This window comes from Sylvia atricapilla, chromosome 21 (assembly GCF_009819655.1).
Source record: "Sylvia atricapilla isolate bSylAtr1 chromosome 21, bSylAtr1.pri, whole genome shotgun sequence".
NCBI classification, from domain to species: Eukaryota; Metazoa; Chordata; class Aves; order Passeriformes; family Sylviidae; genus Sylvia; species Sylvia atricapilla.
Window position 1 is genome coordinate 1,073,822 of NC_089160.1, and position 18,854 is coordinate 1,092,675.

At 43.9% G+C, this 18,854-nt stretch overlaps 1 protein-coding gene across 1 annotated transcript; it reads right to left on the bottom strand.

Moving 5' to 3' along the window:
* Window positions 1-2,031: 2,031 nt before the first annotated feature.
* On the bottom strand, window positions 2,032-14,132 carry C21H8orf48 (chromosome 21 C8orf48 homolog). The gene is made up of 6 exons (XM_066333899.1): window positions 13,870-14,132; window positions 12,997-13,213; window positions 12,351-12,491; window positions 6,490-6,701; window positions 4,935-5,087; window positions 2,032-3,979 (listed from the first exon to the last, which is right to left on the bottom strand). The coding sequence occupies exons 2-6, from the start codon at window positions 13,202-13,204 to the stop codon at window positions 3,875-3,877; spliced, it is 819 nt and encodes a 272-aa protein (XP_066189996.1). The 5' UTR covers window positions 13,205-13,213; window positions 13,870-14,132; the 3' UTR covers window positions 2,032-3,874.
* Window positions 14,133-18,854: the final 4,722 nt, after the last annotated feature.

Below are 18,854 nucleotides of genomic sequence, written 5' to 3' on the forward strand. Positions count from 1 at the left end.
GAAATGACAGATTTATTGTGAGTAGCACCTCTAAAGTAATCTTTTCTAACCAAGTGATGGATGTAATATTAATAAATGTCATTGTTTTATAAGGTAAGAAACCATGTGAAGTTGCCACCAGCCCCCTGCTCAAGTCTACAGCTTGCTTGCAATTACCAGTACTGCTGTATGTATTTTTAAACGAGCTATAATACTGTGATGATGCTGTAAACTTACCTCTGTAGGCAAAAAAATGTTCTTATTTCAAAATGTCAGGATGAAGGATGTAAATGTTCTGAAAGTGCTATCAACAACAACAACAACAACAAAAAAAGAATTTTCACAGAACATTCTAAAGGATTCTGTTACATGCTACAAATCTATTTTACAAGGGTATTTATGGATTATACAGCCTAGTCTGTGAGAACAGTACTATTTTATTACAGAATAAATAAATGAATAAATAAGCAGTGAATATCCATGCCCAGAGGCTGGAAAAGGTTTTGGGTTTGGTTTTTTTTTTTAAGTGCCCTGATCAATTCTTTAGGTAATGTGGAAGATGGAGGACCCTGACAGAAGGAATCCACTCCCCCTCAGCTCCCATCCACATCCTGCTGCTGTCAGTGCTGCCAAAGAGCTTCAAATTCAGTTGTGGAGGGAGTAAAAAAAAGACAATTAGTTGCACGAAGACGATGCAAATGTGGTGTTTTTAGGATTGCTATCTGTTCTGCCATCATTTAAAAGCCAGAGCAGCCAGGAAAGCAGCCCTGGGGCAGGCAGGGCTGATGTGCACACACCCAGTGCCTTCCTCGGGGGCATAATCAAAAATCACTCTCTGAAAATCACATCCAGCAGTGATAAAATTACAGCTTGAAGAATGCAAGGGGACTGGAAAAGGCTTGAAGAGTGCAGAGCTGGGAGCACTGCAGCTCCTGCTGGGGGATTTGGGGATGGTCTGAGGGGACTGCACTCAGCTCAGGGTTTTACTGAGAGCTGGGGCAGCTCCTCAGGGGAACACCAGTCCTTCCACCAGCAGAACCCTGCCCTTGGTGCCACCAGCTGAAATTATTTGTCGAGTTCCCAGTGTGAATAAATGGGCTCAGCTTCTCTTTCCTGGAACCTCATCAAATTGGCTGTGGCAAAAAATAAACCCCAAACCAAGAGCTGAGTCTCACCACACACCAACTCCCTGGAGGGGAATTCCTGAGGAGGCACTGAGGGACCCCAAGGGATCTCAGATGTTCGAGTAACTTCAGAGAAAGACCCAGGATTAAACGGAAGGAGGCCACAAAGATGCTCTGAAGGCTGGAGCCTCTCTCCTGTGAGGAAAAACCGAGTTGGGAATGTTCAGCTGGAGGAGGGAAGGCTCCAGGGACACACTCCTGGAGCTGAAGGGAGGCTGCAGGGAAGATGGGGCACAAGCCCTGTGCCCCCAGGACAAGGGAAAAAGGGTTGACCTCAGGAGGGTTGGTTTAGATCAGACACAAGTTTTTACACTGAGGGTGGAGAGGTCCTGGAATAGAATTCCCACAGGAGCTGTGGCTGCCCCTGGATCCCTGAGGTGTCCAAGGCCAGGCTGGAGCACCCTGGGATAGTGGAAGGTGTCCCTGCCCTGGAAGGGTGGGTTAGGTGGCCTTTGGAAGGTCTCTAACAACTCAAACTCTTCGATGATCCTACACTGGACCAGTAGGAGCACAAGAGATTTCCTCAGCAGCTGGACATCTAAATTCCAGTATCCCAGAATCGTGGAATGGTTTGGGTGGGAAAGGACCTGAAAGCTCAGCCAGGGCCACCTTCCACCAGAACAGGGCATTTGGGAATGTGCAGCTCTGTTGGCAGCTCACATCCAGGGCAGTTAGTGACACTGGATCTTCATTCCCACTCAGAACTGGGCTAGCAGCCTCTTGGGATTGAGATGGAAGTTTTTCCTGGAGATGCAAATTCCCAGAGCCTAAGAGATGGATGGAAGGAGACTAAGGAATGAGGGAGCCTGGAATGCTCCTGGGTGTTATTTAATAAAGCTACAGCAAATGAAAGGGAAAGTGACAGTGCTGCACTCCATGGGAAACTGGTTTTAATGATAAATTGAGGAATACAAGTTTCTCCAAAGGGTCAGGTGTAAAATCCAACATCCCAAAAGTGGGTATCAGCACACACAGAGCACGAAACAGCTGAGATGGGAGAAATCTTCTCTCTCAGCACAGAGATCAGAGCAGTGAACCCCACCACATCAGCAACCATCCAGAAGATTAAATCACGCAGCTCTGGGTGGCAGGAAAGCCACAAAGGCCAAGCTGCAGAGCACTTTGAAGAGGCAGATTGATTTGTTTCACAGCCACAGCTGCTTTTCCCAAGGAATCCCTCTTGAGCTACCTTACCTTGCTCCTTTTATGCCCCAGCGAGCACAAACCAGGCAGCAGAGGAGTCAATATTCCTTGTCCAGAGTTTTGAGGCTTCTCTGGATCAAAAGAAAAATCTGCTGCTGGATGGAGAAGCTCCTGGGAAAGGATCCTACATCATCCACCCTCTTTCCCACATCCTCCCTGCCACAGTTTTGGATCTCCAGCCTCAAAAACTGCGGGATCAGGAAATAAATTATTTAAGGACTTGGATCATTCATTCCATTGCATATCTCTAAGAGGTGCTAAAGAAAACCACTCAGATCTCAGAGTCACGACAAAAGAATGAAACAACTGCAGCGAGCAGAAGGAAAATGCATTCAACAGCCATCAGCAAAATCTGCTTTGATTTTCCTGAGGAGTTACCTGAGTTCTGTTTGTAACATTTATGCAAACAAACGAGCTGTGCAGGCACTGTGTGTGAGTAGGATGCTGTTCCACAGACAAACACTGTCAGACACATAACCCAAATAACTCACAGTTCAGGATTTACAGAAAGGCTTGACAGCAGCTGCAAAGAGATTCCAGTAGCTCTAGAAAGCTTCTATGTTCTGAAAACAAAAATACCAACGTGTGCATGGAAGTCACTATTTTGTGGGTCTGCAAGGGCTGAAATCTGTGCCACAAGGAGAGTCTTGGAGCAAGGGCTGAGCCCCTGCTCTGATCACAGAGGGGCTGCAGAGTGCCCACCAGGCTTTGGAGGCCACATTGAGGATGATTTCACTGTCTAACCCAAAGATTCCCAGCAAAATCCTGTTTTATTTGGATGTGCACTGAACCCCAGATCTGGTCTCTGCACAACAGTGACTTGATCATCTTGAAAAATGACAACAAATTTCCAAGTGTTTTCTTACAATTCTCATTCCGGCTTTAATCTGTTGGTTTTTTTCTCTCTATCCTATATAGATTTCATGATTAATTTATTATCATTTCTCAGCCCATTGGCATCCCCAGTCCTGCTGATTAATTTCTGTTACAGCCTCATTATTTCCCTTCTATAAATACTGCATTCCATTTTACTGCTTTCTATAGTTAACTTTGCTTTTTGTCCTCCACCTGGGGCTCTCACTTTCAATTTACCACGAGACAGTGGGCAAAGACTGAGCTGGAATGCAGTAATTACACCTCCCTGCCCTGACAAAAGGAATCATTTATTTTCCTTATGGATGGAAGCAGCTGGGAGCTGCTCTGCAATCCCACAAAAACAAAAAAAAACCCCACAACCCAATATTTCTGGCTTGCCAGATGAATAATGGAAACTGATGGCTTCTGGAATTTGAGAAACCTACGGAGATGGATTGCAGTATATTGTAACATTTGCATTGAGGAAGGAGGAAGGGTTGACTCACAGCCCAGCCAGGCAGATCTGGTTCCACCTGCAGGGATATTAAAGCAGCTCCCAATCCATCACTGCCACAGCAGCTCAGATCCAAAATCATTGGGATTCTGGAGGTGACTGCCCACAGGAGGCTCTCCCAGTTCTTCATCCCCTGGAGTTAACTCAGGTTTTCCATTTCCTTCAGCCTTTGCCACAACTCCCTGGGATCCTCTGAAGGTTTGGGAAAGCTTCTGAGTGCTTCTCCTAGAAGTGTGAGCATGTCCTGAAACAGAAAGGGAACACAGGATTATTCAGGATTGCACTCCTGCCGTTTCTCATGGCCTGTATCACACCAAGCCCCTCAAACCCAGCCAGGTGGGCAGCCCTCTCCACACAGCTTGGTGGGCTTGAAAGGATTCTGTTTAAAAACTGTCCAGCAGCACGGCCCAAAAAGCAGGATTCTTCCCTAAGGAGGGACAGGGAAAAGCAGAGGGGGAAAAGTGACAAAAAGTGAAGCCTCACTTGAGACTGAAGCTCTTAAATCTTACATATGGAGTGTGGAAGAGTCAAAACTCTGGAATTATTAGGGAAGAGAGGAATGTGTGTCCTGCCTTCAGCCTGGCCTGACTCCTCAGAGGGGAGTCCTTCCTTCAGGAAGCTCCTCCTGAGGAACAGCCACAGGAGAGCCAAGGAATTCTGCCCACTTCACTGCTCACCCAGCTGCTCCAGAGGCATTGCCTACCAACCTTTGGGACACTGCCACAGGGACAGGAATTCCAAGAAGAAATCTCAGGAATTCCAAGAAGAAAGGCCTCAGCCTCCATCACCCAGGGCAGTGTCCTGTTCCAAGATTCCCAAGGCAAAGGATGATGAGCAAGGAAACCCAGAATAGGCAGTTTGACCTCCTGTCACACCATTTAATCTGCCATTTCAGCTCAGACAGCCCAGCAGAAAACAAAAGTGGGGAGACAAAATCAAAAAGGCCACAAAACCAATTCCAGAAAACCCAGAAAATTCCACAAAACCCTGGGAATGACCTCCAGCTTCCATAAACCAGGCAGCTCAAATGACCTGAGGAGAACGTTGGCCCCAAGCATTTAATTAATGTCAGAGACCCAAATTCTATTTTGCTTTGCACTGATCTCACTGCCATGTACCAGGAGGATCTAAATTACAGATTCTTTCACTACAGCACCCACAAAATGCAGCACAAATGTTTTTCAACGAGATTAGCTTACTCTGGAGTAGAGCTGCTCTTCCAATCTCCTCTGGATTAAAGCACCTTCCAGCAGAGTCTTTTTTTGCCTGAGAAAGGCAACCCTGGCCAGCTCTGCTCTCTTCTGCTGGCAGTCAGGACATGTGGAAGCCTCATGGATTTCAGCTTCTGTCACCTGGAAGAGGAAACTTTGATGCCATGAGCAATGTCTGGCCTGCCAACTTTGAGAACAATTAATAAAAACACACAGAGGCACAGTTTAAAGACAAAAATTGGCTTTTTAGCCAGTGATAAAATAATTCAGTGACAATTCCATCGTCTCTAACTGTTCCTATGCTGACTGTGTGCAAAGCCTTAAACACCAACCAGAGGGGTTATGATTATAAATTTTATTTGTACATGTTATAAATAAATAAAGAGGCAAATAAACTCTGGAGCAATTAGTTCAATCAGGCAGCTCTGAGCCAGAATCCCACCCAAACTCTGCAGCTCTGTCTGTAAGATAACCAGTGCTGCTCAGTGATTAACAGGTTAGTTTATCCACCATGAAATCTTAAGCCTATTTAACAGCATTACACAAACCCCAGGGTTGGTGCTTTTATGAAATATCAATGGTTTTATCTGATTCAATTGACTCAGATTCCATCTGGCTCCATAAACACATTAAATTGCAACAAAAAGCAGGGGAATCAACCCAGGGAAGTCTCATCCCAGGCCTCTCTGTCCCCTTTTCTCTGACTTCTCTGGGTAAAAAATGTTGTTGTTTGGAGCTACAGACAGAACCAAGCAAAAGAGCAGATAAAAGTTTATTTTTCTTAGGGAATGTATCCCCACAATGTAAGATAAATAAGGAGGAAATAAAAAAATCCACAAAATCTGCAAGGTGGATTAACATTAATAGAAATTAAAAAAAGCAGATGGCTGAAATGTCAAAATCGTTTTAAAGGACAGGAAGCCTGAAATAATTATCACACCAGAACTGACTTCAAAGTGTTATTTTAGGGCTGAGGGGTGGGGCTGGGGCATAAAACTCACCCTGTGGTGGGAAAAAAACCACTGGGGTGGTGACAAAAACAGAGATTTGAATTGGGCAAAGATGAGACAGAGGCTTTTTAAGCAGGGACTGAGGTCAGCAGGATTTTATTGGAACTGCTTTTATCAGTATTACCTAATGCCTAAGAAAGCTGGGAGCACAGGGAGGTTTTATCTTTGGAATTCTTTTTAATCCTGGAGTCACACACAGACTTCACAACAAATAAAATGCAGAATAATTTGATAAATAATAGGGCAAATACAACCAGAAATAAAAGGCTTTTTCCTTCAGCTGATCCAGGGCTGCTTGTAAAATAAATGATGATCCCAGCCTTGCTCAATCACACAAATCAGGATTTTATCACCAGGCAACAGCTCTACAGTGATGTCCAAGAAATGAGAAAGATAAATCTTGGGATATCAACCCAAAACCTCTTCCAGAGGCATCAGTAAGGTCTGCCTGACTTGATCCTGATATTACGGCTTATTTTCTCCAGTGGCTCTCCCAGAATTCAGGGGAAATCTCCTTTTCTCTCCCTCAGTACCTGTCTCACAGCCTCCCTGGTGTTTTCCAGCAGGATCCTGTTCATCAGCTGGGCAGGAACAGCACAGGAGTCTCCTGGCTCCCTTGGCCTTGCTGGGGCTGCCCACTGCAGCTTCCTGCACTTCTCTGCCTGCTCCTGCTGCATCCCACTGATCCTCCTGCTGCAGAAAGACCTGAGAGCTTCCACTTCTCCAGGGGAAAACTGAGCAGCTCCTGCCAGCCAGGAATCAACAGGACAAGAGCATCAGTGGCTGGGTCAGGGGAAGAGGAATTGCTGCTCCTGATCTGTGTGACCTGGTGCTGCCCAAGGAAAACCCAAAGCCAGGGTCAGGCTCTGCCTGCAGCAACAGCAGAGCAGAATTTAAATTTAAAATTTAAATGGGAGCTGTAGGAACCTGCACAGTAAATGGCTCTAAAACAGGCTCCAAAATAAGAATTTGAACACAAGTGTGGATGGGAGATGTAGGAATCTGCACAGTAAATGGCTCTAAAACAGGCTCCAAAATAAGAATTTAAACACAAATGTGGATGGGAGTCATAGGAACCTGCACAGTAAATGGCTCTAAAACAGGCTCCAAAATCAGGATTTAAACACAAATGTGGATGGGAGCTGTAGGAACCTGCACAATAAATGGCTCTAAACCAGGCTGCAAAACCAGAATTTGAACACAAATGTGGATGGGAGTTATAGGAACCTGCCCAATAAATGGCTCTAAAAAGGGCTCCAAAATCAGCATTTAAATACAGATGGGAGCTGTAGGAACCTGCACAATAAATGGCTCTAAAACAGGCTCCAAAGATGGGAGGAAATAAAAAGACAAAAGGTTAATGGCACAGGATAAATAGATTAGCAAAGCAAGCAGTTAAACACTATGACATTAAATAAACTGGCTGTCAATAATACAGATTTAGCACCTCACTACCTGAAAGTACAACTTGCTAAACCCAAATTAATTAATATTTCAAGAGAGCCCTTCGTCAATAACTCTAAGGAGCAATTTATAAGAAAAATTAGAGGCAATGTCCACTGAAGTCACTCTGGAATCATAAATTCCAGAAACTCCAATAAATTCCACAAACTACAGAAAGGCAATTTTTTTTTTGGGGGAGGAAATGCAATTAGAAACCACTTTTCCTCTAAAGCTTCAACAATCATTGCCTAAATTCTTTATCAGATCTTATTTAAAAAATATCATTCCCTCTTTTATCTTCTCCTGCCCTTCCCAGTGGCACTTGAAAATAAATAAAATAGACCTTAGACTTCAGCTGGGCAGGTTAGGATGGATTTACAACTTCATTCAGGGCTTTGGGGGAGATTTTCCAGAGGCTTAGAGCACAATCAGTGCAGTATTTCATGGACATTTCATGAAATGATGAAAAAAGAGACACCACAACTGTCCAGGTTTCCATGCCCAGATTTCCCCCAAAGTCAGGCAGGTGATGACTCCAAAGTGTGGCCACTTTAACTCCAAGGATTCACACCAAAATTCCTGCTGGGAGGTTGGATTAGACCATTTCAACAAGCCCTCCACATTCTGGTTTTTTTCAGTATTAAATTCAATTTCCAGACAGGCACTTGGCATTCCAGTCCCACAACACAAATCCTCAAAATATTGAACAACAGGAATATAAAACTTCCCCCCAAAAAAATCCCTGGGGTTTATTTAGTGCACAAACAGAGCTGTGGAATTCTGCAAAGAAATTGGACATCTCAGAAATCCAATGGATAAGGGAATCCATAATTAAAACCCAGCAAAGCAGGAATTTTGTGGCTCCGTGGACATCGTGGAAAATATGTTTAAGCGCAATTACCACAATCCAGAATTGAGCATCACAGTGCAATTTAATCCTCCCAAGAAGATGATGTATCAAAATGATTAAAAGCAAGGACATGGTGACAATTTACAGACAGATAAACAAGGATTAGCAATACCTTAAAATGGAATTTAATTTCAAAAAATTCTGAGGGAGCATGATAAATATCTGAGTGGAAACCACCATTTCAGTCATCAGGTGATTTTCCTTACAAGAATCGTGTAAAAAAAGTGGAAATCATGTGCCACTACAGGGTTTAATCACACTAATAAAATATTCCTGGCAGGTTCATTTATGCTGAACACAGAATGAACAAAAAGATTAAAAAGTCACCATTGTGAGGTGGGGAAAAAACCCAGAACAAAATCATTTGAGTACTCCAAAGGGAGAAGTAAAACACATAAGGCCCACTGAGCATTTAGTGACAGTTTAATACCAGCCTGAATAACTCACTTCAGGTTCTTCTGACATCCACAAGTGCAATTTTATTAAGAATTGGCTTCTAATAATGCATAAATCCTGTGCTGCCACACACCCACCCATCTGCTCATCTGCACCTCCAGACTTCAGAAGAAACACTGGCAAAGGGAACAGCAATTTTTAAACCTCACTGCACGACTCAGTGCTGGAGTTACTTCTTCATATTAACTCCTGTTTAACAGGAATTTCAGAAAGAATATAAATTAGGGATCAAGGAGTGGAATTCTACTGAGACAAACCCAAAAAAAGAAGAGAAAAGTGTGTCTTTTAACTGAAGTATTTACACATCCGGGTGTGGGAGGTTCACCTGCCCAGGGGATCTCAGCTCTTGCTTTGGGGGTTGGGTTTATTCCCTGTCTCTCACAGATTCCCTCTTTTCCATGTGTCATCCAGACATGCTGGAATGCTCCTGAGGTCAGTGCAGAGAATCCCTGCCAGTGCCAACAGCTGCTGCACAAGGACATTTTTCCTGATGTTTGGTAGCTCCAAATCCAGTGTTCCCTCTCTTCACTGGAGAGGAGTGAGGCAGAGCAGGTGACAAGAGCAGCCCAAGTGACACCAGCACAGCGTCAATCCCAGCAGGAAGGTCACAGAACATGGAATATTTAGGAATTGAAGCCCCACAAAGTGCACCAGGAAGCTGCTGTGATTCCAGCAGCCCAGGACAGATAAACTAAATCCCCATGTCTGCATCCCAAACCCTGCTGAGGGGGCTGGAACTCAGTGACCTTTGTAGATTCTGCTGTCTGTGTACAGCTCCAGCCTTAAGTGTGACATTTGAAACCACAAGGGAGGAGTAAAAGAAGAAAATCCTTATGAGTTTCCTTTTCCTTTGATGTCTAACTTTGATTTAATAAGAAAACAGGCAGGCATTTTGTTGTTAATATTCCCTACTAATACTCCATTTTAAAGAAAATAAAAAGTAAAACGAGAGAACTGTGAAAGGCAACAATCAATAACTGCTCTTCAGTAAGGTTTTACCTCTGCAGCTCCAGATAACATCTTCATAATGACCTAAATTGATTTTACAGTTCAGATGGACATGCTGACAGCCTGACCAGCAAAGAGCATAAGAAAGACCCCTGCAGGTAACACAGAAGTGAGAGGAACAGGCTGAAATGTCAGGCTGCTCATCACAAACAGCAATTTCAAATGAGTAAAACTCCTCCAGCACAGTGAATCACCCCAGAGTCACACAAACACCTGGGTTGGAAGGACCTTAAAGCCCAGTGTCACCCCGGGACACATCCCACTGTCCCAGGCTGCTCCAACCCCATCATCCAGCCTGGCTTTGGGATCCAGGGGATGTGGATTTTCTGATTTATGCCCAGGTGCTCTGGGCACCTGTGCCAGGGTGTCCCCACCCTGCCAGGGAAGAATTACAGGAATGGTGCAGTGGTAACAGAGCAGGAAAATAAACAGGCAAAGCATTTCATGGAGACACCTTACAAAAACAAGAGGCAACTCGTGAGCACAGCACCAGCCAGGGGGCTAAATTTTCAGATTTCACCTGAATTTTCAGACACATCCAAGCTGAAGAATTGCAGTTTCCTGAGTACATTTTTAAAGATGACTAACATGGAGCAATCCCTGTGGAACTGAGAATTTATAGTGGTGTTGTGATGCATTTGCCTAATAACAGCTCGTGCTACCACACTGGGGTGGAAGGACAAAGACAATTCTGATGAAAATTTCTCACTTCTCCTGAGGCCAGCGTGGTTTTTCTCCTTTCAGCCCACAAAGAAAAGCATGAAAAATAAAAATGACGCTGGGAGATGAGAAGGAAAGTCTTGAGGCAATAAAGCAAACCCCAGTTCAGAGCACCTGTGTGCTCAGTGCACATGATTCACTGAGCTGAGTGCTCTGAGGGGACTCACTGTGCAGCAATCCACTTCTAGGGGAGCTCATCTACTGCATTTAAAAAAAAACATCTCCAAGCTGCTAAAACAACACAAGATTTGGGGGCTACCAAGTGCTGAAGGGTTAAGTCCAAAAAGAAGCATTTATAGACATCAGAAGACAAAAGTTGCTGTGCTTATTTCATGGTAATGTTCTGCAATGAAAAAACACAGGGCATGGCTAGTTATGATTGATTTGGATATTTCATGGCTGGGTAATGTGTTTGCATCAAAGAAAAGCATGAACCATGTTCTGGGCTCTTCACATGGATCATTGGAAGCACCAATGTGAGGCTGCCACAGGGACAAGGGACAGGAGAAGCAAAGACAAAGCAGCTCTGCATCCATCAGCTCAGGATCAAGGAACAGAACTTCTCAGTGATCACTCTGACTCTCCCTGCCATCAACACCCACCAGCCAAAGGCAGAGCAACCCCTGGTGCCTGTGAATAAAATCCTCTGAGTGCAGCTTCCAAGGGAAAACCCTGTGGAAATGGAAAACCATCCTCAACCTTCAGCTGTGGTCCATCATTCACTCGGTGCCTCTGAACCCATCAGGTCCCTTTCTCTGCCCCCAGGAGTGAATCCCAGGGCTGTGATGTATTTTAGGAAGACTCTCCTGGAGGAGCAGGCCAGGAGAAGGCTCCCTGCTGCAGAGGAGCTGCAGGAACAGAGAAATGCAGAGTCAGGAGCCCCCAGCACTGACTCACCGCCGTGGGGAAGGAGCTCTGCCATTCACAACAGCCCGGGAGTGACCTGAGCTGCTGCTTTTTTTGGGATGGATGGGTGCTTTGAGGATGCTGCCACACAAATCCCACACCATCAAGTGCCCAGGAAGGAGGATCTCCTGCTTAAGCAGTCTCACAGTGACCCACAAAACTCCGAGTTTGCTCACTCCCCATCAACACTCAGACTGAGGAAGATTCCCCGTCTGCTCCCATTATTTTTTTTGCTCGATTACAGCTTTCTTGCTCTTTTTTCCTTAATTAAAAATAGCACCTCTGACCCACTTTTTGACAGACTTTAGCAGGGTTTGCATCCCACCATCTGCTCTCACAGCTCCTTGCATAACCAGTACATGGAAATGGATCTTTCCTTCCTCCTTCCCCTTCTCCTCCTCCCTAAACTCCAGCATTATTTGGCTAAAGCTGCTCCATTGTTCCTGCCAAAATTGGTGCCCTACTGCCTCCCTCAGCTTGGGAAAGGAACTAAACCAGGGCAAACAAATAATTCATTTATCAATTCTGTTGAATAACAAGGGGGGAAAAACCATTTCACACAATAAATTCTGAAGTCACGTTTATTTTGGAAGGAAAAATGCCCAAATTTCCTCGTACCTCTACAGCTGGAGAGAGAAAACCCTGAATTAAATGAAACAAATAAATGTCAAATGTGGGGACATTTTTTTAATGTACTTTTCCAGGTTTTGTGGTAATGCATCATCAGGATAATGTCACTACATGAGGGGAGCATCAAAGCCACGTGTCACATGGGAGACAAATTGCTCTCCAAGAAAGCATAGAAGAGAAACTTTGTATTAAATCACTCAGCTACTTAAGCCAGGTTATTTAGCTGCCTTAATTTAATAGCCTGTGCATTAAATTTAAGTCAAGTTTACACCTCCTTCCAAAAGAAACAATTATAACCACTGCTGAAGTTACACAACTCACCAGCAGGAGCCCTGGTGACAGATTTGTCTGGCCTCATCCCAGGGTCTTTATTTTTCACATCAATCCATTCTCTCATGGCATCAATCCATTTCCCTATGGCAGCTCTTCCCACGGCTGGGTCCACTGCTTCAGACTCCTCCTCTGCAAGGGAAAATAAAAAAGGCAACTTTGAACACACATTGTAAGGAAAGCAAAGTGGGAGGCAAATAATCCTCCACTTGAAGGTGCCAGTTCTCCCTGCTGAGGGAGGAGGAACCCTGAGCCACAGCAACACACAGATGAGGCCACAGATTTCAGCTTCTGCTTTACCCCTCATCTGATGCAGCTTTAAGGCCCTACCCAGCCCTCTCCAGTATTTCAAATCCTGGAAAAACCCATGGAAAAACTGTTTTATGCTACTTTTCATGGGTAGTAAAAAAGCAGCTTGGAGAATTGTTTTTGAACAACAGAATTTCAGCAGCACGAGATTACCAGGGAATGACTTCCATGGGCAAGTCCTCCCCCTGGAGCTGTTTGAAGCACGTCCTTTGCACAGCAAGGACACTGTATGCAATTTTCACACTTATTTCTGCTGATTCAAGTCCCCTCACTGCACTTTTTGAAGCTGTGGAACACAGGCCTTGAGCAGAGTGAGCTCAGCATATACCTGCAGCACTTTGGCCTGCCAGTGATGATGAGATTTCCAAATCCTCTGTGGAACACCAGGATCCAGGAGCCTCACTCTCCTCCTCCTCCTCCTCACTGAAGGACTCAAAGGTGTCTCCTGAATAGTCCAAAGCAGAGCTGCTGTGGCTGTGGCTCAATTCCAACCCCTTCCCAGGGCTCCTGGAGCTCTCTGCTGGGGCACTGGCCATGGGGCAGCACTGCAAATAAAAACAAAACCAAGGTCAGCTTCACAGGATTCCTCACAGCAAAAGGGGACAGGCATTTTTACGGCCACATCACACCAGATTTAAGCACAACAGGAGGATAAAATCAAGGTTTTTTTGAGCTGTGATCAAGCCAAAGCACAGGTTACACCAGCACACTTTGAGATCCACAGGGTAAATGAACAGTAGCAATTAGCACTGAACATTAGCTGTGAGATCTGAGCAGCGTTCCTTTCAAAGCTGCAGTGGAGTACAGCGAGGCTTGGGTAAAATTCTTCATTAAAAATAAATTAAATGTGAATTTTCCCCCTTTCTAGCATCTAAAAGGAACTCACAGGAAAGATTATTTGCAACAGCAGGTAGTGATGGAACAAGGGGGAATGAGTTGAAAGGAAAATAAAGTATGGTTAGATGAGACAGTGGGGAAAAAACCTTCCACTGTCCCAGGCTGCTCCAAATCCCAGTGTCCAACCTGGCCTTGGACACTGCCAGGGATCCAGGGTGTGAAAAACCAGTTCCACTTTTTATTTATTTTTTTTAATTATAAGTTTAATAAAAGAATTAAGAAAATAGACAAATTAGGAGACAGAATAAGCAAAGCCTCTTGGCCGAGGGGGTTTAGCACAAGGTCTGCCCATAGCCCACCTCACCCTTTTAGGACTTCTGTCTTTAAGGAGCACTGTGCTGAATATTCAATAGGTGTTCATCAAACACTCTTCTTCTCATCAGTTTTAAGTATTTCCAATCATCTTATCTAACAGATTTATTTTGTGGGTGGCTCCACTCAGTCTGGTAACATGGGTGCAAACTCTCTTCTGAGGTTTACTGGCTCTTTTCATTTGGATGAGAAAACAGAAAGTTAACAGTGATTTTATACTTAGAAAATGGTTATTAATGAAGCATAATACAGTATAATTAAACATACAGTATAACGATACATGCAGTATATAATTATATACATATATACATATATTTATATACAGTATATCTCTATATACACATATATAATATATATAATGTATATAATATTCATATATACAATATACATATAATTATATACATATATCTACATATAATATATATCTATATATCTACATACATACAGTACAATTATACATATATATACATAATTATACACATATGTGTATATATGTATATATACAATATATAATACATAATATACATATAAAAATATATACACATATATATTTATATACATATATACATATAATTATACATACAGTATATAATTATATACATATATCTACACATATATATTTAAATACATATGTGTGTTTATATGTATATACACCTATATAATCATATAGTTATTATACATAAAATTATACATATTACATATAATTATATACATATATATACATATAATTATACATACAGTATATAACTGTACATACAGTATACAATCATACATACGTTATATAATTACACGTACAGCAGTGGTGTTAATATTTGCCCATCCCTTGTCCCCAGTCCCCCAGCCCTGTCCCCTGTCTCCATCCCATCCCCAGTTCCTCCATCCCTGTCCCCATCCCCTGTCCCCAGCCCCTGTCCCCAGCCCTGTCCCCTGTCCCCAGCCCTGTCCCGTCCCCAGCTTTGTCCCTAGTCCCCCCAGCCCTGTCCCCAGCCCCTCCAGCCCTGTCTCCTGTCCCCTGTCCTCTGTCCCCATCCCCATCCCCTGTCTCCATCCCTGTCCCCATCCCCATCCCCTGTCTCCATCCCTGTCCCCATCCCCATCCCCTGTTCCCATCCCCTGTCCCCAGCCCCTGTCCCCATCCCCTGTCCTCAGTCCTGTCCCCTGTCCCCAGCTTTGTCCCTAGTCCCCCCAGCCCTGTCCCCATCCCCTGTCCCCTGTCCCCATCCCCATCCCCTGTCCCCGTCCCTGTCCCTTGTCCCCAGCCCTGTCCCCATCCCCTGTCCCCAGCCCTGTCCCCAGCCCCTCCAGCCCTGTCCCCTGTCCCCATCCCCATCCCTTGTCCCCAGCCCTGTCCCCATCTGTCCCGGACCCTTCAGCCCACCGAAGGCGCTCTGAGGCCCCACCGCGGCTCCGGGCGCCCTCCGCCTTCCCGCTCTCAGCCCTCAGGAACAGCCTTTTAAAGCCGTTTTTTCCCCTCACGAACAGCCTTTAAAGGCCCTTTTCCCCCTCACGAACAGCCTTTTAAAGCCCTTTTCCCCTCACGACCAGCCTTTTAAAGCCGTATTTCCCCTCACGAACAGCCTTTTAAAGCCGTATTTCCCCTCACGAACAGCATTTTAAAGCCGTATTTCCCCTCACGAACAGCCTTTAAAGCCCTTTTCCCCCTCACGAACAGCATTTTAAAGCCCTTTTCCCCTCACGAACAGCCTTTAAAGCCGTATTTCCCCTCACGAACAGCCTTTTAAAGCCGTATTTCCCTCTCCGGAGCTCGGGCCTGCTCCCCGCGGCCGGGCCGGGAAGGGGCGGAGCGGGGCCGGGGCAAATCCGGCGATAAAATAGTTGTGATTTTATAAATGGCCGTGTTGTGGCGGCCCCTGGAGTGCTGGAGGTGCCCCTGAGGTGTGTTGGCCGGGGTTGGTTCGTGGTTTGTTGTGGTTTGGTGTGGTTTGGTGTGGTTTGGTGTGGTTTGGTGTGGTGTGAAGTTATTCAGGTGGAAGGGATAAAGGCGCTCGGTGTTGTAAAGGGGTGTGCTGCTTCATTTTTAATTAAAAAAAAAATCAAAAAAATAACAAACAAACAAAACAAAACCAACCAACCAACCAAATAACAAAATAACCAATAAAAAAAGAAACAAAAAACAAAACACAACAAAAAACCAAAAAACAACAACAAAAAAACCCCAAAAAACCAACCCCCCCCCACAAAACAACAAAACAAAACAAAACAAACAACCCCAAAAAACACCAAAAAACCACACAAAAAAACCCCCACAAAAAAATCCCCCAAAACACATACACAAAAAAAACCCCAAAAAACCCCAAACAAAACAAACAACAACAACAACAAATCCCACCAAACAGGTAAAAAAACCCGAACAGAAAAACCCCAAACAAAACAGACAAACAAACAAAAAAATCCCCCAAAACACACACACAAAAAAACCAAACAAAAAAACTCCAAACAAAATAAACAGACGAACAAAAAAACTCCAACCAAATAAAAATCCCCACAACTCTCCTCAAAAAAAAAAACCCCAAAAGTCCCCAAAACAACAAAAAACCCCAAACAAACAAAAAACCTCCAAACAAAATTAAATATAGCAGTATTAATTCTAATTAATTTGAGCATTGGTTCTAAATAATAATAATCCAAAAGCAAATTTACATCGTTGATCAAGAGCAGGACTTGGTCTCCTGTCCCTTGTACAAATAAAATGTTCTAAAATTAACCTTTGTATACTGTGGGTCACCTCCTATTCCCTCCTATTTTCAATATAAAATTTAATAAAATTTATATCACTGTTTAATAAAATTTATATCATTGTTTTCATCACTGCCCATTTCAGCCTCCACCATCCCCTTTTTAGGGGTCTCCTCATTTTTGGGGGTCGCAGGGATGAAGGCTCATCGTCTTCCTCTATAAATGACCTTTTCTAATTACACATTAAGCTTATTATATATAAAAATATATAAATATACTTTTGCTAGCAATTAATTCAATATAATTACCACTTTTCTGGATTTTTTTTCCAGAAATAAATTCAATATAATTTATTTATTATAACAATAAACAAATTTTTTTTAATAATTACTTAGGCAATAAATTCAATATAATTACCGCTTTTCTGGATTTTTTCCCAGGTTTTACCTCTTCTTATCTCAGTTCTTTCCTCTTCTCTCACCTTTCACTGAACATCTGGAAACATCTGCAGGAGAAGGGGGGACACCCCTCCCTCCCTTCCTCGACATTACATTTTTAACTACTTATTTTACTATTTTAAAAAGATTGCTAGCTGTTTCAATTTTGTCAGCACGAATTACAGGGACTCGTGTGGCCTCTGCCGGGAGCAGGGGAAGTGTGATCCATTTACAACAGAAAGAAGGGTGGCACCAAAAGGAGATGGGTCTGCTCCTAAAATGGGATTAATCAGCAATCAACATCTGATGGAAATCTTATCTACATTTTATCTACATTTTATCTACATTTTATCTACATTTTATCTACATTTTATCTACATTTTATCTACATTTTATCTACATTGGCTGTGCATCCCAATTCCTGATTCCATAAATGTCATCAAGTGTCCGGCCCTGCCCGGAAAATTATTCACTGGACTGGCAGCCAGGAGGAGAAGAAATGTGAATATACAACGAAAACAAGAGTGTGGTAAATGTAATCATTTATAACAAGAGGGACAAAAGGATGAGGCAACCCAGTGTCCAGTCAAAAAACCGTATAAAAGCCGTCCCTGCACAGCCTGACTTTGGGAACGGGGATTTGGTGTGATGGAGGCTGATCTGGGGTCACCCAGAGCCGAGCCCGGGCTCGGTGCTCACCTTTGCCCGTGGCTTTCCCGGACTTTCATTTGGCAATTCTTCAATGAATTTCTTCATTGATGCAGTCGGGTGATCATTTATTACACCCCACATCGAGTCCCAGGCGTGGTCCCCTCCCTCTGAGGAGGACACTGAGGAGCTGGAGTGTGCCCAGCGCTCTCGGAAATGCTGGGAAGGATGTGTGAGAAGGGCTGAGGGAGCTGGGTTGGTTTAATCCCCACGAAAATCAGGGTAATACATCACAAAAACATCCCTAAAGGGCTGGCCCGAGGTGTGACCTGCTCAAATAACTGGCTTCTGTAAAAAAACAACTCGTGCTGCGGGTCAGCCGCAGCTCTGCTTTGCCAGAAGGACAGAAAAGCCAAGAGAAACACCAGGGGAGTTTTAAATTACTTTATTTTACCTTTAGGAGAGTGTGTTACATCCAAGAAGATGAATGCAGATGGCCTTGGATGTGACACTTCATGGAAATAAGATGCCGAAAGTATTCCAGGGCATGAAATCTTCCCATATTTTCAAGTACAATTACCAGAGGTTACATCATGTTAAAAGCAACTCTTCTGTGCCCTGGGATCTTGCTTTAACGTTGCTATTTCAGGTTAGCTAATAGCCCTTTTATTTTTTTGTTTCAATTAAACCTTTTTTGGCAAGAAAAGCTGATTCTTCAGTCCTGGGATGCCGAGTGTGTTGTCTGCAGTGGGATTTTATCCTCACGCTGAGTTTGGACTGCCTGGCCAAAGGACAGAGATTTTTGTCTTCTCTCACATTTGATGGAGCGCAGCAAAACTGATCTTGTGTCTCTGAGAACAGAGAACTCTGTGCTGATCTCTACATTTAATATAAAGAAGGATTGGCCAGCACGAAATGGATGCAGGAGAGCAATAAAAGCCTTGATGCAGTGGAGTGTAAAGCAGAGTGGGATAAACAGCTCTGCCTACACACTGTGCAAGTTTTAAGATTCAGTTGTTTGATGAGTGGGCTGCTCGGGGCTGGCCCTTTTCTTGTAGCTTGCTGCAAGAAATTAAAATAATTCCTGTGGAATAAACATTTCTTTCTACCTTTTCTGCCCATACAAATGAGAGCAGTGATCAGAGGGGTGTGTGAGTGGAAAGGCAATTATCCCAGTGCAGGAGGTGGGAGCCAG